Raw genomic sequence first — 22,902 nt, 5'->3', positions numbered from 1 at the left:
TGCAGCAGGGTAATTAGGGTTACCCTCGTTCGGAGCATGGCTCTTCCCGGTGTCGCTTTTGATACGACGCCACTGAATACGTCGTTTCCTCTGATCCTGCCTTTAATTCGAGGCTATGGTTGTTGAAAGAGTCTCTGTTACTATAAAATGCACACGCACAACCTATTACACCTACCGTGTCCTTCGGTAACTTCAACGAGACAAAGTGTGAACAAAAATAATGCGAAAGAAATCTTTGAAGTATTCTTGTTCATAGTACTGATTCGCATATTTTATTTATTTATCTCCTGAAGCCATAGAAAATTTGCTCGACCAGATGATAAAAAGGTTTTTCATTTTTGCTGATCTAGATAAATAATTCCCAGATAAATTTTTCAGATAAAACTGCACCTCTTTCAACACGATTACGAAGATTTACGTGCATCGAATTAGCTCTAAAAATTACTGAGAATCGCTTTATGATTTAATTTCCATCTCACAATCAGGTTCAATCTTCGTTACAGACACTTGGCAGTTTAAATTTGTTCCAGAAAATAGTGGGTCCCTTTTACAAATTTTATGACCGAATAAGGAAAATAATTCGTAGATAAATTGAACCTTGTTAGACGTTTTCCTGGTAAACTTTGCCAGGTCGCGTGCACGCGTTTGCTATGACACGAGCGGCGGACCTCTCTCACGGTGGTCGTGTCAAAGGGTGGAGGGTGAAATTTTCAAAGCAGGAGACCTGGACATCGAATGGAAAGCGTAAAATTATTTATGGGCTGAGTCAGGCTCTTCGTCATCACGGCTGATAGAGAAAGAGAAAGAGAGGGGAGGAAAATGACCGGATCTGCGGCCTGCTACGTCACCGGAATATAATGCGGCCCTCTATTGTAGCCGTTCTTTGACCTTTGATGAGCAATCAAAAGCGGTTCTCCGTTCCCTGCACCTTCCTCGGACCTTTCTTGCCGTAATGAAAATCAAAAATTCAATCAACCATTGCGGAATTAATTTAATACATCGATATCGAGGGTCATTCTCCGGAGTACTCCTTTGCCTTTATTTCTCTAGAGTATTTCTTTCCTTATTTCTCCGGAGCATTTCTGTTTCCTTATTTTCCTACTTTTTGCAGAAATTCTCTTTGCAGCAGTTCTGGGTTTCTAATAAAGCGAGGAAGATGATTCAAATTGGCCTTATTGTCGTCGAGATTTCTTCTTAGTCGTGGAAATTTATATTTTTCCTGTCTTTTCGCTGGACACCTCCACGAGTGATATTTCTCAGATTTTATTAGAGTCCTTCGACAGTAATCTCGTGCCACAAACTTTTTTAAATTACAATTTTCGAGCTCCGTCCAGCTCGTTACACCCCTGTCCAGTTGGTCGTTTGACAACCATAATCAACCCCCCGAACTCCGAGTATTCCCTTTATAAACGTGTCCCCTGTTCTTATCGATGCCACGTCTGCCAACCACGTATTTCATTTACCATAATATTTGATTAAAACGCTATCGTCGAAAATATCTCGCCGTTACCGAATTCCTGCAACCGTAATTCGTTTCAACGAAATTTATCGGATTACATCTGAGTCATATATTTTGTATTTAGTACTCGGGTTTTCGGAGTTGAAATTTCTGTTGATAAATTGCAATGTTGAACGACGATAATACTTACGTGAATGTTTTATTCAGAATTTATCAGTGAAAACATCTCTGTGTTATTGAATCGTTGTCGCGCGGACATTCATTTAATTTCAAAGCGATTCGTTGGATCGCGCGAATGACGGAAGGGGATATTGTTTATCCAGAATTTGGATTTTCCGAACAGAAATTTCTCTTGGAAAAATACCGGGATACAATCTCGAACCATCGACAATGAATCTGTTGTCCACGCGAATCGAGAATATTATCACGCAGCGTTGTACTGGTAAATACTATTGATTTCTGGGCCATGGGACTCGGGTACATCGGTCGATAACGAAACATCAGCGAAGAATAGTTCGTCGTTTCGTGAAACGCGAAATATCCCGCATTTACATATCCAAACTTCATTACTCGATTCGAAGGAACAAGATAGGTTGCAATGAACATTGGCTGCCGGAACTGTTCGAGAGAAGTTAATCAACGTGTTTCGTGGTTTATGTGGTTTATCGCTAGCATGCCTGCTAGAAGATTATGCGATTTGACGTGGAAACTAGCCTCGAATCCGATTTTAATCGAAAATTTTGCAGTCTGTTTCAGTCAGGAATACCAGATATTAATCGACTTTCTCGTAGTCGTTCAAATTATCACGATTAGTCGGAGATACAAGGTAGAACATTAACCCTTTGGAGTCGGCGATATTTTTAAAACGAAAACTTTCTGACATAAAGTCGACGATATTTTTAAAACGGTGAATGAGAAATCGTATGCAAATTAAGGCGTAAGAGTAATAAGAATAATTTCATAAGTTACGTTGCGAATTATTTCCTTCGATAAATTAATAATTTTTTCAAAAGGGGTCATTTGACCACTTATGGCAAGAATAGGTATGTGTAAACTAAGGATTTAGGAATGTCGCAAATTTATTCGTAAAAATAAAAATACGCGTTTGATTATTTTATTATAAATCAAAAGTTACGTTGCGAATTATTTCCTTCGATAAATTAATAATTTTTTCAAAAGGGGTCATTTGACCACTTATGGCAAGAATAGGTATGTGTAAACTAAGGATTTAGGAATGTCGCAAATTTATTCGTAAAAATAAAAATACGCGTTTGATTATTTTATTATAAATCAAAAGTTACGTTGCGAATTATTTCCTTCGATAAATTAATAATTTTTTCAAAAGGGGTCATTTGACCACTTATGGCAAGAATAGGTATGTGTAAACTAAGGATTTAGGAATGTCGCAAATTTATTCGTAAAAATAAAAATACGCGTTTGATTATTTTATTATAAATCAAAAGTTACGTTGCGAATTATTTCCTTTGATAAATTAATAATTTTTTGTGGGTGTTCGTGGATCTACTAAGTACCGTACTCCCAATTGTAAATATCTCTATCCACAACTGATGTACACAATGATTATTCTAGAATTTCTGAGGAATTTAAATCATCACTGAACAAATTAATCCAACGGCTACAGTGCTTCGATGACGGCTGTACTCGGTACTGTTTTGTCAATTGTTAATATCTCAAGCGATAATTGATCTGTCTTTTTTCATACTGGAATTGCTATAGAATTTAAATCATCAGTGAACAGATTAATCTACCGGCTACAGTGCTCTGTTCGTGGATGTACTAAGTACCGTACTCCCAATTGTAAATATCTCTATCCACAACTGATGTATACAATGATTATTCTAGAATTTCTGAGGAATTTAAATCATCACTGAACAAATTAATCTAACGGCTACAGTGCTTCGATGACGGCTGTACTCGGTACTGTTTTGTCAATTGTTAATATCTCGAGCGATAATAGACCTGTGTTTTGTTATTCTTGAATTGCTATAGAACTTAAATCGTTGCAAGTTTATAAAGGCCAGTTGCCGTAAGAATTTCAACGCGGATTCGCGTCCGAAGAGGATCTCGCGGTGGAATTAATTGGAAATAACGAGGAAAAGGTGGCGAGTCGACTGAATCGATACGAGAGAGCCACTCGATCGTTGCTTCGAGTCGTGTTTCGTATCGAATTATACAGCGAAAGGTTGACGCCACATGGTACGCAGCAGGGTTGCTTCGGATGGTACATTTTCATAGCGACTGGCCAGCCAATGAAAGACAATGGAACTCGAAAGCTTCACGGTCTGTTACCCATATGTTACGTTATAACTATGGAATTTGTTGCCCCAGAGTAAATGTTTCTCTTTCATCTACTAGCAGTCGTGGATTTTTCCTATCCTCCTTGCACGCTCGATTTTTCCGTGCCCCCGATGCAGTCGCGATAGTGAATTTCATATGCTCGATAAATCATCGGATCGGTAGCAGAGCGAGAATTCTATCGAGGCTGGGAGCCTAGCCGGAGAGATTTACAGCCGTCGGGAGCAGCGATGAAGTAATCCAGCTTTTGCGATTTTAATCGAGTCCACGGACCACACGATTGCCACGTTTGTCCGCGTTAACGTGGAAATCAAACGTAAACTGGCCGGTTGATATGCAAATGAGGCAAGTATACGTCTGCCTACGAGCTTGATTTACAGAATTACAAATGTCGGACAGCGCGCGACTAACTAGACGTCGAATATATTCAAGGAACGTGCAGCAGCAAGGGTCGCTAATTAGGAAGGAACAAGGTCCCTTTGCTGGCGTGCACATCCTTTTAATTTACCCCCAGCCTGTCCCTTTTCTTTCAGCTAGCGAGATTTACATGGCAAGTGCAGGTACTCCACTCTTTTTCTCGCTCGTCGCCATTGCGTGGACGTTTCCTGCGTTGCTCTCGTTTCTCCTTTCTGCCCGTTTATTTCGTTCCCATGCGAGAGCGAACTCGAATTCGGTGACTGAGGAGGAGTACCATAAGACCGATTCACGGGCACGTATCCCAACTTCGTGCATGCCTTTCAGAGAGTGCCGGTTTAGGATGGATCCCGAGTTAAATTATACACCGGCGTTGGTTCGACGGTGTGCTGAACAGAAATTTCCATATCGTACACACTGTGGGTGGCCTTTACTTCAGACCCCTCGACGGTTCTCGAGGGCTTGCGAGGATTAAATGCACCGCGTTGCTCAAAGGAAAACTCGCGGAAGAAATGCAGCCGTGATTGGCTATATCCCATCTTCGCTGATGCATTTACAAAATTTAGGGGCGTGTTTTCTCATGCTGGCACGAGGGGAAATCAGGGGTGCGTGTAGGCCAGCCCTTTTATTTTTCAACGTCCGATGCTGGTGAATTTGAGAAAAGCAGAGACTCGAGCCTCGTTTGACCCTGTTTCACAGTTGCATCCTGTTATCGATGCAGAGACCTGGTCCGTCCATAGACTTGTTAATCGCGAAGCTGGCGATGGCGAATAAATCAAGCAGATTTAATTGCAAGTAGGTCGATGGAACGAATTACACGGCCTCGCGTAAATTCTTTCTACCGTTCTCGAGCGATGGTTTCGTCTTCGAAACCCTGACCCGGGGTAATGAAACGTCCTCCGTGGTACACGGCGAAGCTTCTAAGGATATTGGACACCTCGGTGGACGATAAAGCGATTCGGGTAGGCGATCATCTAATTATCGCGAGCGGCAAATTGGATTCTTCGGCGGCCATTTTGCACGACGCTAATATGCAAACTTCCCTGGCGCCTATATTGTTTACCGTTGTTTCAAATTACTCGTACTCCCTGCACAGATCATTACGTCGCTTCTTCTTCCACGCCTACGTCCATTTTCTTGATCACTTTCGCCGAGGAGTCCCGGCAAAAGCTGTATATTTCATGCTAATATAATCGGCACTATATCTTCCGAGTTATGGGCTAATATACGTAAGGGAAAGACATTTATTCCACGTTTGGTTTGTTAAAATCGAGCAAGATCTACCAACAGCGACCTCGTTCTCGTTCAATGCATATATACGTAAGGGAAAGACATTTATTCCACGTTTGGTTTGTTAAAATCGAGCAAGATCTACCAAGAGCGACCTCGTCGAAAAATTCCGGGATCAACGAGTGTAACCAGTTTTGCTGTCAAACATTACTCACGATATCGCTTTCACGTCGCGTTGCCATACTTCCGTCAGGCCAACCCAGCCACAGGGAAGATTAACAAATTACGTTGCACCGCAATTTCCTTTGGCATTCGGGCTCGCGAGCTTGGCGTTCCGTGATAATTCCTTGCCAGAGAAAAGCGCACGGAATGGAGGAATTACACCAAGCCACGTTGGAGGGCGCACGTAGCAGGGAATTCAGCAACAGTATCGTATTTATCCTCGGTAGATGTGGGACAGGCATAATGTAATTATTCGTAGGACGTGCCTTGACCGTGCCACGGGCGTGGCTGTTGCTTTAAAAATAAATCCAGTCGATAATGCGATGGTCCCGAAATTTCGCGAATTTTCCGCGAAGGCAAGTGCAAATTAAACAAAGTTCGCTTGTCCGAGGTCGCGAGTCCGTCACGTGGCGCGGTAACGAGAACGCGAATTATTGATTACGAATTTCAGAATTGGGGGATCACGCGTAAACAGCTGGATTACGCGTCTATGACAGAGTGGAAGTCGGTGGAAAGCAATTTTTCACGATCCACGTCGTGTTACCGATTCGGGGTTACGAGAGCTTCGAGATTGTCGATTGTTACGTTGGAATTAAAGCTTCGGGACGATGTCCCTGTTTCGCAAATTGCCGTGATCTCCGCGAGGGACGGGAGAAATCTGCCCTCTTCGAGGGAAAGTAAAACGTCCTTTGAAAATTCTTCGTCTCGGGAATCGTTACGCGACGCTTGTAAATTGAATGGGTTCCAAGCGTTCCTTATTTTTGACGTTTCCCGCGCTTCTCAGGGAGATTTTCGTGGAAGAAGAGATTTCGAAGCAAACTCTTGAATTATTTCACGTATCCAAGAGCCAGGGAACAGAATAGATCAGAGTGATGTTACTAGAAAATTTGGCACGCAGAATTTTTTGGAGCCGGGCGAGAGTTGCATTTATTTTAACGATTTAGTAGCAGTCATAGATGCATCATAGTGATGTACATGCATGTAAATAATGAGATAAATAAGAGTACGATACAAATAAAATATGATAAATTGGAACTTTGTGTGCGAAGAGAATAGAGAAACGGTGCCACAGGTGCTTAAAAGGGTCGAGAAACCATGGATTGGATGATCTTCCGACCAATCGATACCGAGTGAATTTTTAACCGGTCAAGCAATGTCTGACAAAGTATCCACTCACCTTCCTCGTCCAGCAGGATGTTATCGGGTTTTATGTCTCGATGGACGATTTTGTAGCTTTGCAAATAATCGAGGGCCAGGGCGATCTCTGCCACGAACAGCACAACGCTTTCCTCCGTGAAAAGAACCTCTTGCTGGATGTGGTACCTCAGATCACCACCGAGCAGAAGATCGGAGACCATGAACAAGTCCTCCTCGTCTGCAACCGAAGAAAAAGCTGTGCTATCAACGTCCCAGCAGCTTCCAATCCAATCGCAACAGTGACGCGACAAATCCGCTTTTCTTCAGGATACCTTTCTTCTAAGTGAACTTGTAATTTTCAAGCAACGATATACAAAAAGTGGCATAAGCTCGAGGAGCCTTCCGTTTACGAGAAATTGCTCGCGTACCCTATCCTGAAGAGCTGCGCGATTCCAAAGTTGCGTAAATCGGATTCCCTTGCACCCCTCTGACCGCCATGCTTCCAGATTTTCCCGCGAACCCTGCCCCGAAGAGCTGTGCGATTCCAAAGTTGCATAAATCGGATTCCCTTGCACCCCTCTGACCGCCATGCTTCCAGATTTTCCCGCGAACCCTGCCCCGAAGAGCTGTGCGATTCCAAAGTTGCATAAATCGGATTCCCTTGCACCCCTCTGACCGCCATGCTTCCAGATTTTCCGGCGCACCCTGCCCCGAAGAGCTGCGCGATTCCAAAGTTGCGTAAATCGGATTCCCTTGCACCCCTCTGACCGCCATGCTTCCAGATTTTCCCATGGACTCTACCCCGAAGAGCTGCGCGATTCCAAAGTTGCATAAATCGGATTCCCTTGCACCCCTCTGACCGCCATACCTCGTCCTCCGAGTCGTTATACAATTTCCCAATTTCGCCGTTAACGTCGCAAACAAGGAAAACAAGGGCGAAAGTACGGAAACCGAGGAAGAAAGATCGTCGATCGAGTTAGTTCGCCTAATGCCCTTAGCGGCGTTCGCCATGGAAAATCGATAGCAACGTGGGGTGGAAGGACGGTAAGCTCGTTCCCGGTATTCGCGGAGCGGGCACTGTTCGGCTTACCTTGGAAGCTGAACCACAGGTTCACCAAACAGGGGTGTTCGAGCTGCGAGAGGATCTCCACTTCTCTCACGACGTTCTTCAGCGCGCCCTTCACGGCACACTCACCCTTGTGAACGTACTTCATCGCGTACATGTTTCCAGTGCGATCTCGTTTCTGCACTATGCACACCTGTTAGGGGATAATTAATTGCTCGTTATGGGGGTTGAGCGGTGAATCACGAACTATTCCTCGGTTGATTGTTGGGCGACGACTAGGCCGCTTGTTAGGGGATGAAGCGGACGTTTCTGCGGAATGATGGCGAGGGAGGACGAACATTGTTGGTCATGGGAAATTTTGGAATTTGGGAAATGGGTCGAACAGTCACGACAATGCTCGTTGTTACGCTAGACACGAGTGGATAAGAAACGTGACGTCACGGAGACGTGTTTGGGGGCGAAGTTTGGTCATTAATCGTGAGGAATTACGTAGCAGCGGGGTCTAGAGGGTGATAATTAGCGGTGACACGAGGAACGAAACGATATAATGATAGTCGATGAGTAATATCGCGAGGAAACGTTTAGGAGTGCCAGGTAATTGGGTAGGGAAATGGTAGTTGGAATTTAAGTCGGTGCACGAGAGACTCCTATTTGCGGTAACAGTGTCGATTGCTGTGCAGAGGTCAGGTTCGATCGAAATTCAAGTGGCTGCCAACGGATCAAATTTGGACGGCCAAGCGAATCAACGTGTCTGGAAACGCTTCGATTCGAACACGCGGATCCTCGCGTGTAAATTTCGAAAATTTCAACTCGGGAATTTAAATTTCCAAGCGCGTACTTGGAACCGTATAAATTGCAGCGGGTATTTCAATCTAATATCAATCGGATAACGGATGCAGATATTATCGCGATATTATTATTCCGCGCGTAACCTTTGTGTTAACTCGATTATTCGAGGGAACGATTTCGGGATTACGGATGCTGCGAACAAGCGTTCTAATCGCGGAGGAAACGGGGGTCGGGCTAACCCCTGCCAATAGCGAATCGACATCGTGCCAATGGCTTTATCTTAAGGGGTCTATCGTGCACGTGCATCGCACGTTTATCTCGTACCTTTCCGAAGCTTCCTTTCCCGATAGCTCGCAGGATTTGAAAGTGATCGAAGTTCACTGAAACGAGAGACAACGGGCGTGTAATTAACAACAAAAGGCTCGTTTGCTGCATTTTAAGGGAACAAGCGGTGCAACGAAACGCCGACTCGCCGACAAAAGCGGCGAATAATCGAAGGCTTACAGGGGTGGATAGTTGAACAAAGCCGCAACGTTACTGGCAAAGTAGCGATTAAGCGGAAGCTCGCGCACACGCGTGCCAGGACTCGCGGTTGTGCAAACTCCGTGCAACTCGGCCGGAAGTTTATCGTCGGCGATGTCGCGACCGCTTCCTCCCGAAATCGCATCAGCGTATCCTGTCAGTTTCGGCACGAGTCCCCGATGACGACGAATTTCCAGAAGTTGCAGAAAACCGCGCGTTTCAATCGCGAACATCTGATCTAGCAGATGCAATTAGAGCGTCCCATCCGAATGGCAAAATGATTTGCTACTTCTGTTAATTAACGCCATAGAAACAGGCGTCTTTGAGAATCGCTGCCAGGTTATTTTCAAAGGGACCCCGCCGGCAAGTTCGAAATTACATTACGGCTGGCTTTAATAGAACTGTCCTTTAACGCAGCTATTTTACGCTAAACTCTCGAGTCGAGCTGGGTTTCTTCGTGTTTTACTAATTAATGCCAGAGACAAAACGTGTTCCTCGGGGTGAATTCGTCTTCGGGACATCTGCTCCCGAGGTATGCCGAACGAGGAACACGCGGGTTCGGTTGAACGCGATGCAACGATTATCGCGAATATTAAATCCCAGGACCAGAGTTTGTTAACGAGCCAGACGCTGATTTACGATACGTGAACTAATTGCCTGACAAAGTTTGACAATTTTAACGAGCAGCAGTCCGTTCCTACATTTGAAACTGAACTAGCCGGAACCACGTCGCTAATTTTACTGTAAGTCTATTAAATTCAGATATTCTCGAGGAGATACCGAGGTCTATTCGTCGATGAATCGTTCATCCTTTGATATCCTGGTGTCAAATGTGGGATCGTATTTCGGTGGATTGGTTTAAGATAGTGTTGTTGATTTCTTAATAGAATAAAGTAAGCTTATAAATAGAATGACGACGGCTGGCTATGAAACGAGAGAGATTCGCTATGAGTCCTGATCTTTCTTAACACGTTCGCCCCCAGCACTTTTAACCATTCATTCTGTTCTCTAGACACCTAAAAAGGTTCTTCGAAATCCAAGGATGTTCATCGACAGATTGACCAAGTCTAGTTAGCAATCTGACATCTCTAATTTCTCCTCGAGTTCTGTTTGAGGGATATAATAAATTCGCGTTGATAAGGGATGTATATTTCACAATTATACTTTATAGAATTATAGTATACAGTTAGTGTATTATATAGTTTCCTACAAACTCCTAGAAAGGTTCTTCGAAATCGAAGGATGTCCACCGACAGATGAACCAATTCTAATTAGCAACCTGAAATCGCTAATTTTTACTCGGGTTCTGTTCGAGGGATATAATAAATTAGCGTTGATAAGGGATGTATATTTCACAATTATGCTTTATAGAATTATAGTATACAGTTAGTGTATTATGTAGTTCCCTACAGACCCCTAAAAAGGTTCTTCAAAATCGAAGAATGTTCACCGATAGATTGACCAAGTCTATCTAGCAACCTAAAATCTCTAATTTCTGCTCGAGTTCTGTTCGAGAGATATAATAAATTCGCGTTGATAAGGGATGTATATTTCACAATTATATTTTATAGAATTATAGTATACAGTTAGTGTATTATATAGTACCCCATAGACCCCTAGAAAGGTTCTTCGAAATCAAAGGATGTTCACCGACAGATTGACCAAGTCTAGCTAGCAACCTAAAATCTCTAATTTCTCCTCGAGTTCTGTTCAAGGTTGTTGTAGTAAAATTAAATAGTAAAGTAAATTCTACATCCTAGCGATGTGGGAGCGATCCCTTCCCCTGCGTTTTGTCTTTTGTCTCCTGTTTTCTGTGACCTACGTGGCCCTAAACAGGCCTAAACAGTTCTAACCGTTCGCCCGTTAAATAAAAATCTATACTCCGTTTCCACTGACTACTATTCCTTTACGTTATACCCCCTTTAACCACTTGCGTTGGCAAGAAATTCACAGAGGCGTGTGTCAGAACAGTCCAGTGTTTCTATGACAATTGTCCAATAACGTGTACACCACGTCGTTAGCGATTCTGCGACAAAAGCAGGACGACGTGCGTGGCACGTCTTTCTAGCGCAAGTAGTTAACAAAAGTATATAATAAATTCGCGTTGATCAGGGACTCACCTTCTTCCCCAGGGATAGGCTCGTTCCTCGTCGACTGGTTGGCACCCATTTTTGCCTCTCTCAGTGGCTCTGGATACGTGAGGCGAGTAACGGTGGCCGGTGTAACGTGTAGCCGAGTACTTTCGGGTCGAGGGAAGACATCCACTCGGAATTCTCATGCTTCCAACCACTCATGGCTCGGTTATTCATTCGATCGAATATCCGCGCCTCTGCCGTCAATTTCGCTGTCTCTATTCGTCCCAGCTCCTCGTCTCCCGGCCACTTAATCTTGTTTCTTTCTCTTCATATTCCCCCAACCCCGTGTCTCGTTGTTATTAGATCTCTGCTCGAAGGTCGTTTCTTTTTGTCAAGACTCCTCCGACGCTCTCGGCGTCACCTTCTTTCTTCCACTCCACTTCCCCGCTTTGCACCCCCTGCGCAGGGTTGTTTACTTTTCTCCACCACCACGTTTCGCTTTCTTCCGTTCGATCGAGCCCGTAGCTTCGCCTGTTCTTCCTCACCTCGTCTTCTCTTCCATTCCGTCAGATATGGCCACGTCGTTGAAGTGTGTCAGGGCGGCTTCGCGACCCTTCCTGCACCACTTTCCAACTTCCAACACCCGTTACCTATCAACTCCTATTTGTCTCCGCCTTTTGCCCAATCTCGCCGAGTCTAGACACCTCGCCAACTTCTCCGCGGACTTCTCTGATCTTCCAACTTCCTATTCTTCCCACTTTTCTCACGCTTTCTCTGTTTTCATTTGTCCTTCTTACGCCTGTAATTATTCCCCAGTCTTCGGTTAGCTGGTTTTGATACGCAGATACTCGGATACGCGTATTTTGGACCCCTTGTCCTCAGCATCAGCGACCTGGGATACCTGTCGCGTCCTTTTTGCGGGGTCAGCTAGGTCAACAGCAAAATAATTTCAACTCCCAGAGATTTCTGAAGGAATTACTGATGGTTTCAGACGATGACGGAGGTTTCGACGGTCTGGGCTGTTGCGTCGATTACCGTCACAACGATCCAGGGATTAATCAAGGCCGACCTCGCGTAATTCGCGGAATAACGAGCAGCCGGAAGCACGATGGCGGTGTAGGGACGTTAATGCCGAAGGGTGGCCTGCGAACAGAAAATTCGTTTGTCGGTTGAAAAGACGCGGTTACCGGCTAAACAGCCAAGTAATTTGCTGATTCGCGCGTCGGAAATCGCGAATTCATTGATTTTTGCCAGCGAGGAATGGGCGTAACCGGTGAGCCGCGTGAAATGGAAATCGTTCATGGAAATTTCCCTCGCAATCTCGCGCGAGTTTTACACAGCCGGGAAAAGAAGTTCTCGCGCGTGAAAGTTGAGACGGGAAGTTCGTAGGAAAGACAATGATACTTGAAAGCAGATGAAACAACGGTGCTCGGAGCTGAAAATTTTCAGCGCTTAATTTTCTTTGGCGCTTGGAAAATAAACGATCCCGAGCGGCAAGTAGCTTTCGAGAATAAAGTAATCCAGAAATCTCGTACAGCTGGGAAAAATTCTGCGGACAATGGGAATTTTGCATCTTTCTTGACTCGCGACTGCGCTGCTTTTCAAAAGCTTGCATTAATTAAAGGCCGATTTCGTCGCGGTGTTACGAACGAACGTGGTGCACTTCGAGAATCACGATGCTTGCAAATCTGCAGCGAATATCGACGATTGTTTGGGAAAAGAAAAGGGCGCGAGGAATTTTTCCGAAATTTGCAGCGACGCTGAGCGTGATTACTCGACTCGGCGTTAACCCAGAACGAGGGAACGGGCAAATATAATTTGCATACTCGTTTAATTCTCGTTTGGGCAAAGTGCTATTCCTCCTCTCTTTCTCTTCCAAGAAGAAGTAGAACTTTTATGCGGATGGACTTCAAAGGGATGCTCCTACGAGTGTACCGAAAAAATCATCCCTTTCTTACGTTCCTTTTCCAAGAAGAAGTAGAACTTTTATGCGGATGGACTTCAAAGGGATGCTCCTACGAGTGTACCGTAAAAATCATCCCTTTCTTACGTTCCTTTAACCCTTTGCACTCGAGAGGTGACCCTCAGTCACCATTTCATAAAATTTGGAAGATCGATATTAATTAATATATCAAATTTAATGTAATGTAACAGTGTGCGAGGTATCGAAATCAGATAATTCTACAGTTCTATTATTATACAATTCTTTATTTACTGCTCGAAAAAGTATCGTCAGTTGTTTATTAGAGAATCTTTGAATTTCTACTCGTCCGTAGCCAAAAAATCGTCGAGGGCAAAGGGTTAATATCGTCTGCTTGTTTCGTTTCGAAGGTAACACTCGATGTCATGGTGTCTCGACTCTCTTTCACCGTCGACACTCGATCGACGTTAATTCCGATCCCACCCTGGCAAACGCGAAATAAAACATCCCTTATGATCCCATTGATCAGAAAAATTGTAAATCCCGAGTCTTCGCGGTGATTATGTCCTCGCGATTATTTTCAACGAAGGTGCGAGGATCACTATCTTGGCTGATCGAAATTGAAATCTTCGATGCTCGGCCAATTCCGAGCCAACTCGAGTCGCTATTATTCCACCCTCCAATTTTTATCTTTATTTTATTTCAGCGCGTGTGGAAGAATCAGTATCGACATTGACATGTCGATATCGACATGGTAGTTAATTTTAGGTCGAGTCCAAAAATCGAATAAAAATACATACGATGGACGTTAAATCCGATCCCACTCTGGCAAACGCGAAATAAAACATTACTTCTGATCCAAATGATCAGAAAAATTGTAAATCCTGGGTCTTCGCGATGATTATGTCCTCACGATTGTTTTCCACGAAGGTGCAAGAATCCTTGCCTTGCCTGATTGAAATTTTCGATGCTCGATCAATTGCGAGCCAACTCGAGTTGCTATTATTCCACCCTCCAATCTTTATCTTTATTCTATTTTAGCACGTTCGGAAGAATCAGTATAGACATCTATGGAATGATAGATAATTTTACGTCGAGTCCAAAAATCGAATAAAAATAAACGCGATCGACGTTAATTCCGATCCCACCCTGGCAAATGTAAAATAAAATTTCCCTTCTGATCCACTAGAAGAATCGTAAACCCCAGGTCCTCGCGATTGTTTCTACGAAGGTGCAAGAATCCTTGCCTTGCCTGATTGAAATTTTCGATGCTCGACCAATTGCGAGCCAACTCGAGTCGCTATTATTCCACTCTCCAATTTTTATCTTTATTTTATTTTAGCACGTTCGGAAGAATCAGTATAGACATTTATAGAATGATAACTAATTTTACGTCGAGTCCAAAAATCGAATAAAAATACACTCGATGGACGTTAATTCTGATCCCACTCTGGCAAATGCGAAATAAAATATCCCATATGATCCCAATGATCAGAAAAATTGTAAATCCCGGGTCTTCGCGATGATTATATCCTCACGATTGTTTTCCACAAAGATGCAAACCTTGTCTTGCGTGATTAAAATTGAAATTTTCGATGCTTGATCAATTGCGAGCCAACTCGAGTCGCTATTATTCCACCCTCCAATTTTTATCTTTATTTTATTTTAGCACGTTCGGAAGAATCAGTATAGACATTTATAGAATGATAGCTAATTTTACGTCGAGTCCAAAAATCGAATAAAAATACACTCGATGGACGTTAATTCCGATCCCACTCTGGCAAACGCGAAATAAAACATTCCTTCTGATCCAAATGATCAGAAAAATTGTAAATCCCGGGTCTTCGCGATGATTATATCCTCACGATTGTTTTCTACGAAGGTGCAAGAATCCTTGCCTTGCCTCATTGAAATTGAAATTGAAATTTTTGATGCTCGATCAATTCCGAGCCAACTCGATTCGCTATTATTCCACTCCCCTGTTTCTATCTCCACTCGATTTTCGCAAGAATCAGTATCGACATCTATCGACATGGTAGCTAATTTTACATCGAGTGCAAAAATCGAATAAAAATACACGCGCGACCGATTAACGAGGATCCAACGCGAAGATACTCGAGCAGAGAGTCTCTTAGCAGTGGAAATTTCTCTGGATCATCGATCCCGAACTGAACGTTGCACGTTTCTCTTCGGGAAGGAATCGATGCAGCCACCCCATGAACCATAATCGCGGTTTTTGTTGCTATGACACGCCCAGTCGATGCAATTCCTTCGTCTCGTTCCCGAACGATGTTTGCTCGCGTTGCTCGAGGGTCCACTTTTGTTTCTACGGCAAAGAAGGACTTATTGACACGCGTGACGCGCATGCACGTTATTCCTTCTCTATTTCCAGTTCCTTTTCACGGTGAAATGTGTTTCGTCGGGATCGCGATAAACCGGGGATCGATGGAACGGCGGGGAAGGCAGTCGTGGTACGATTTCTTATCGCGAGCTTTCGCAGATCTTGTCGCGGCTGAGATTAAGGAGCGTTTTTATTCCGGCGGACATTTCGAACGCAAAATTTCGCGTACGAATAGGAAGCACCGTTGATAAACGCGAGGATAAAGAGAAATAAAATAAATCAGTCCTGGATCTAGGTTCACCGTGTGAGAAAATATTTTAAAAATAAAAATTGTAGACTCGTGATGGACGACGAGTCGTTAAATACAGAGAACGCGATTAATAAACGCGTAATCGATCGCCGGCCGTCGTGAATCACGAGTGGAAAACGTTCGACTGATATTTTCTCTGAAATACCACGAGCTCGCACCGGTAGTTAATACCTCGCAGCCTCCATTTCGCTGTAAAACTCGCGCCCCCTGATCGATCACCGCGTTATTCCTGGCGTAGGATTATAAAGAGCGCGACGAGATGTCTGGCACTGGTAAGCTCGACAATTTCCATCAGGACACTAGGAAACTCGTGAACGACTATCATCGGTTTAAGATCGTCCCAGTTCAACCCTTGCGTCCGTCCACGGCCTTGCGGAGGTACCTCGATCACGCTGTTCGCGCCATTTTGTTACCCAATTACACCGGCTGGTCGTTTACGGACGTCGTAATCAGCACGCGTTCTCGGCGACCGTGCTGCCCCCGCTGTCTCGTAATAACGTTTAATTAATAAAAGCCACGAGTAACCAACGACTCTTCCAGCCAATTTCATATTCCGAAAAGCCTGTACGTGTTATCTCCCCTCGACGATCTGCACGGGGCTGATTGGCATCGGGGAGAGAGAGAGAAATGCTTTGAAAAAAAAGAGACAAGACGAAACATTTTCTATTCGAGTCTGCCAACCATCCCCATTTCGTTTCCTCTTTTCATCCACGCCTATTCACGAAACGTGGTCTCGCGGGCCAGAAACGAGCCTCTCGTGCAAACGGAAACAAACGCGGGCGAAAAGGCAGCGGGGTGAGGCGCGCCGTGAACGGGGTGAACGAGTCGCGCCACCGGAAGTGCAAACCCGCAGCTCGTTCGCGACATTAGTCGTGCTAATTCAGCGGGTTGCACGTTATACCCGGTACGTTCCGTTTGAAAAGCCACCTGCAGCTAACACGGTATGGAAAAAGGGTCCCGTTCGACCCCGTTTCCAGGTTCCAGTCACTCTTCAGCCCCTAGTACCCGGCAACCAACAAAGCCAATTTCAACCCGCGCGATATTACGCTCGCTATCTCGAGTTTCCAAGTATTTTTATTTCAGTCTCCCCGTGGAAATGGGCAGACAGTAGGCAGATAGATAGATCGTAATTCGGAGCCACGGTATAGTTACCTTTGTACCGCCCGTACTTCCGGTCCCGACCAAGGCTATCGCGTAACACCGCGTTATCTGCTCGCATCCCGCGCCATGTCCATATTCGTCCAGAATATCGCAGTTTACGTCGCGTGATATTTTGTTGTTACTTGCCGAGATTGTTGCAACCTCGTTATTTATGGTCGTTATCCTTCCGGTTCGCCAATCCCGTGTATTATTTTCCCAAAATTAACATTGCGATTACTGTCTTTCGTTACGCTCCGCCCACCGGACAATTAATCGCTCGTTCCCACCCGAAACGGCGCGTTATCACCCATGGAAAATACGAAACGCGTGAAACGGAAGGGGAAAAATCGAGCTGGAAGTTTCCTGTTTGCCGTGACATTTTTCGGAAATCCGACGAGAGTTCGTTTTCCGCGCGTATCAGCCCCCTCTTCCTTCCACGCGAGTGTCCCGGACGCGAGATAAATGTTTGAACTTCCTTTTCCGAGCAGTCTCGGCTATTTACGCTCCTCCATACCGATATAAAATCTGACTCACACGTGTAATACCTTTCTCCCTCGCCCCGCTGCTGTTTCCCGCTTTATCGCGCGATGGAGGAACGAGAGTCTCTTTAATGCCATTCCACTCGTTTCCCTGCGAAGCGCGTTACGAGGCATTTTTCACGGAGCACGGCACGTAATTGGTCTCGCCGGTAACATTTTCCCTTTTCATGATGGATCGTGATAAAAATCCGCGAGGTACTCCGCGACGGCCGAGCAGCCGCGATGTAATAGCCAGCGCGTAACGAGGAATAACGCCTAATTATTGCTCCGATGTCACGGTAATGTGGCGCGAATGTCGGTGAAGCGAGGATCGATCGATCGCGTCGCGGAAGGAAATCGATTTCGCGCGGATCGATCCGAGTTTCTTCGCCGTTGAACCCCAAGGGGGCACGAGGCTAAGTCCGCGGAAGTTGCGAGAACGAGACGGAATAATTTGCTTTGATCGATATTCGATTCGAGGGAAAATCGAGGGAAAATCGAGCGGAACGGAAATAGCAGCGAGACGTGTCCGAGATAAAACACCCTGATCGAATAAATCCGCCCGAACGGTAAACACATCCCGAGGATCCCGTACAACCGCGGATGACCACCGAGCAAATCGAATTCGCAACTGGCATTTTCGACTAGCATCGACCCTCGCATCGACCGACTATAGGCTACTCGATTCGCGTTTGAAATTTTACGCCAACTATGCTTCGTGCACACTTTTGTTCGGTGAATTTCGGTAAATTTTGCTAAAAATTCGCACTAAGAACATGGTATCCACTCACTGGTCCGTTCGCAATCTCACGGTGACGAATGTTCACCGGGGTGCTCCTGGGAAAAATCCAAAGGAGCATCCGAGAAAGTGGAATGAAGAGCGGCGGAAGAGCAATGTCAACAGCGGCGCGCACAGGAGGACCTCTCCGGCTGATTCTTCGCAGCAGCGTGGAATATCGCGCGACGAGAACGGTGCAGGATCCCTCGGAGACAGGTGTGCACGGGCTGGAGCATGGTAAGGTCGACGGACGCGATCGGTCGTAGAACCGCGTGAGGAAAATGGCAGAATGCCGTGCAGCCGCGGTCGCGGTCGCAGTCGCCGCGCGAATGTCGACGTTCCTAGACGGTTCAACGGATCACGGCCCGAGTACGTGAATCTGGTGCGGCGTCTGCGCCGAGACGCCTCCTCCGTGGCTGCGTTTCGCGCGTGCCGTGCGTATTTCTGCCGCACGGTGGGGAATTTACCCAAAAAGCTGTCCAAACGTCAATCTTTCCGGTGTAAGACTGAGTTGTGCTACTGCCGCACGTTTCTTATGTATATTTTAATGCATCCAACGTCTCGTGAAGTTTTGATAATGATAATCGGTAATTATTATAATAATTAATAATTATTGCATGGAGTGTTCGAACTGCTGCCGAAGATACTAATAGTTTGTCGTTAATAACTATTTTCTGTGCAGTTAATTTATGAATTACATGAACGCATTGGAAAGATAATGTTCTTGCGCATCTTCTCGTACCATTTTTAGTACATTTTACTTCTCGTTTTGTCCATAATTAATTTTATCGGACAACCATGCCGTTCGTTGATATCGAATTACGTACGTCTTCAAATAATTATTAATAACAAGCTAATTAGCCACAAATTATTATCAAAAATTACATAAGAATGTTGCCCAAAGTATCAACTTTGCGATACAGTTATAAAAGTTCATAAATTAATCGTAGAAACTTGGTAATTTGCGATTTTTCACTACCGCGTTGTCTCTATCCTTTTTTAACCGATAGCTATAATTGTCTATCACGTGACGAGGTTCGGACGACCTCCTCGTGCATTCTGTGTTCCTGATGCTTTCTTGAGCTTTGCATCCAAAATCATAGATGGCGCTGATCGAATGTCGCTTCATCTTCTATCCTTGCCTATCTCATAACGAGTGGCATTAAGGTAAAATTGAAATTATTCTTTGAACAGAGAAATTACAGGTTTCTTTTTCTATTTATCTACCGGTATATCAAAAATGGTAGAAAATAAATTTGATATAACACTCATAAGGGTATATAATTGTGGCGGAGTGTTATAATAATTTTCAAAGTTCAAAGGGAAGATTAAAAATTTACAAGAGATAGTTAATATCTCATACTTTGTGCGTAGCTCTTAGCTTGGAATTATTTTCCAAAGATTTCTCTTTGGAAAATAATTCCAATTACCAGGTCTCACCACGTGGAGGTGGCTACGCATCGAGACCCGGACATGCGCCCTAGTGGCGCAGCCTGCTGGCGCTACCTATAACAAAGGCACCCTAACCTAACTTGGAGCGAAAAAAGTTAAAACGAATCTACTGACACTTTATTAAATTTCGTGTCTTACAAATGGGTCTTCGATACGGTATACTAAAATTTATTAATCTACTGTCGCAACACTAAGACTCTAATATTTCCAAGTTCCCACAAAATGGGGAATCAAATATGAAAAACGCGAGCAATGAAAAACTAAGAGAAAGTCGCGACGCGCCCGAACGAGATCGCGATTATTCGAAAGACCGACTAGCCTAGGCGATGTACTCCCGTGCACAGAGACAACTTCATGCCTCGGCATCCTCGCGATCGGGCCTAGTCCAAGTCCAGTCATTGCCGTTCTCGTCATGACTTACACGTGAACCGAGATAGTCCCCGAACCAATGAAACTCCCAGAGTCGATACGAGGGTCCAGCGGGGCCTTGCAAACCAGACAGACACTTCGTGTCCCTGCCCCATGGGGTAGAACTTAATCATCCCAAGTGGTCTGACCGTAGACACTATGCCCGTCCAGCTGCAGGCCCATGCCCCAGTCGCGTACGACCAGGGTGCCGGACCCCCGCATCGAGTCCAGAAGAAACAGAGACCCGAGGGCCACCCTGGAACCCGATGCATGACGAGATTGACAGTGGCTGGAAGTGGGTGTCGGAGACAAATCGTGAGGATGACTTATGAGACGAGAAGTTGTCGAGTGCACGAGAGTACGTCGCGTAGGCTAGTCCGTACTTAAGAACAATCGCGATTACCACGAGAACAATTATGTTCTATTTGGTAAACGGGAGGGATGAAGCTAGGAAAATATGAAATGTATATATTCGCTCCAAATTATATAGTTTACCTTTGTATAGACAGCGCGCACATGAGTCTTAGTCTAGGTATCTATCTTAGAACTACTTAGGTCTAACACCAGGCCCCTTAGGTCCGAATGAAATCTAAAAAAATTTGAAAACCTAAAAAGAAAATATGTATAAACCTGGAAAAAATATATATATATAAACCTGAAATGAAACGGATTAGTAAGAGGAAAGACAACAAAAGAGAAACGAATATGAACCACAATGATAAACCAAATAGATAGAACAACCCAACGATGAGACAATAGAAACCTAACAATGACACAAAACTAAACCAACAACGAAATATTCGAATATTACACGAAATATTCGAATTTTCAAGTAAATATCGACAGAAAAGAAAAAATAAAATCTGAAAAAAGAAAAATAATTAAGTCCTGAAAAGAAAAAATATTAAACCCTGAAAAAATAATAAATTAGACATGAAAAGAAAATAATTATTAAGAACCCAACGATGAGACATAAACAACCCAATAATAAGATATATTGAAAAGAAAAAATATTAAACCCTGAAAAAATAATAAATTAGACCTGAAAAGAAAATAATTATTAAGAACCCAACGATGAGACATAAACAACCCAATAATAAGATATCAACAACCCAACGATGAGATATAAGAAACTTAACAATGACACACAACTAAACCAACAACGAAACATTCGAATATTATACGAAATATTCGAATGTCCAAATATAAATAAATACAAACGAAAACTAACATCTGAAATAAAAAAAAATAATTAATAGCTGAAAATAAAAAAAATTATTAGTAAATTGTTTAATGGGGTGGGATGTGGATGGGGTGGCTAGTCCCAACCACATTTCGACCCCCACCCCTCGCGCACAAATTTTAACGTGTCACTTCCGAAGTCGAACCGACAAATGAGTTCCACTGCCTCGCGTCGCCCCTTATATAGCCTCCGATCGGCCGAGCCCCCCACCCCAATCGCAAATTTTCGGACTCTGCCGATTTTATTAATTATTAATTTTCTGCTCTTATAGCCAATAATTTATTAATTTTTTCAATGTTATTATAAATATACGTTGCGAACAATTTGTTAGTAGCAATATTAATTTCTTATCAACAATCAGTACAATAATTTATAAACTTTTTGTGAATTGTAGGTATATTTTAACACAAGTATACATTATGACTTCAAGTAATAGCTGATAATTTATTAATTTTTTCACTGTTATTATAAATTTACGCTGTGAACAATTTATCATTAACAATATTAATTTGTTATTAACAATTTGTGTAATAATTCATAAATTTTTTGCAAATTACAGGTACCTTTTTAACATAAGTGCATTACAAGCTTAAGTAATAATCAATGATTTATTAATTTTTTCACTTTTATTATAAATATACGTTGCGAGAAATTTGTTATTAACAATTTTAATTTGTTATTAACAGTAAGTATAACAATTTATAAAACCTTTACAAATTATATTTATATTTATGCTTTTAGAATATAAATTTTCTTGATGCATTTATGTTAAGTATTTTTGCTACTTTTTGAGCATGAGAAATATCAGAAGAAAATCTTTGGAAAACGATTCCAAGTTAAGATCTACGCATGCACTGATATATAAATTAAGATAGATTAATCGTGTTGCAAACTTATCCTTTATTCTTACAGCATGAAACATCATCGATATCATGTATATTCCATAATATAAATTTCTGTTTGCTGAAAGAGTTTCCAAGAAGCAATTACTTTTTCATAATTATAAAACTATCTGCAATTCAGTCTCCTAGAAAATTGCAAAGCTGTTGTCAGTAAACAAGTTGTATGTGTATACTCCATGTGACTTGAAGATCCAAATATCTAAAGAAAATCTAAAGATACCAGGTTTCTGACGAATTAGTCTGACGAATCAGCAAGTGCCAAAATCCGACACCAATTTTTCTACAAATCTAAAGATGTTTTCATATTTTTACCAGCTTTTCGACGAAATTCGAGGCATCCTCGCGCGGAGCCATGCTCGTGTGGATAAGACCGCAGTAATTGATCGATGGAAATTGTCGACACACGCTCGAAATACGGTTTCGAGTGGCCGTTCATGGCTTTCTATAATGCACTGTAGGGAATAACGAGGACCAGGGATATTAAGTGGCGGCGGTTGAATAGGATTTTTTCGAGAGTGGATAATAGTTCGATGTAATAGCCGGTAAAATTGGATTTTATTCCGTGAGGAGAGATGGATGTTTTCGTGAATATGGGGGTCGGTTGGTATAAGATGGATGGAGGAGCGAGAGTGGGTTTTTTTTTGTGGATAAAGTCTCTT

The 22,902-nt window shown here is 43.4% G+C and overlaps 1 protein-coding gene across 1 annotated transcript in view; it reads right to left on the bottom strand.

Moving 5' to 3' along the window:
* The window catches only part of LOC108546484 (serine/threonine-protein kinase 32A), a 40,942-nt gene extending 22,386 nt beyond the window's left edge, over positions 1-18,556 (bottom strand). Inside the window, exons 1-5 of the mRNA XM_017898568.1 lie at positions 18,252-18,556; positions 11,276-12,373; positions 8,958-9,013; positions 7,869-8,037; positions 6,819-7,016 (exon numbers count right to left, since the gene is read on the bottom strand). Coding sequence (XP_017754057.1) covers positions 6,819-7,016; positions 7,869-8,037; positions 8,958-9,013; positions 11,276-11,324 — 472 coding nt within the window. The 5' untranslated portion in view covers positions 11,325-12,373; positions 18,252-18,556. The remainder of the gene's footprint in view (positions 1-6,818; positions 7,017-7,868; positions 8,038-8,957; positions 9,014-11,275; positions 12,374-18,251) is intronic.
* Positions 18,557-22,902: the final 4,346 nt, after the last annotated feature.

Source organism: Eufriesea mexicana, unplaced genomic scaffold, assembly GCF_001483705.2.
Source record: "Eufriesea mexicana isolate 0111107269 unplaced genomic scaffold, ASM148370v2 scaffold654, whole genome shotgun sequence".
Taxonomy (NCBI): domain Eukaryota; kingdom Metazoa; phylum Arthropoda; class Insecta; order Hymenoptera; family Apidae; genus Eufriesea; species Eufriesea mexicana.
The sequence above is the reverse complement of the archived record's forward strand: the minus strand, read 5'-3'. Positions and strand labels throughout refer to the sequence as shown.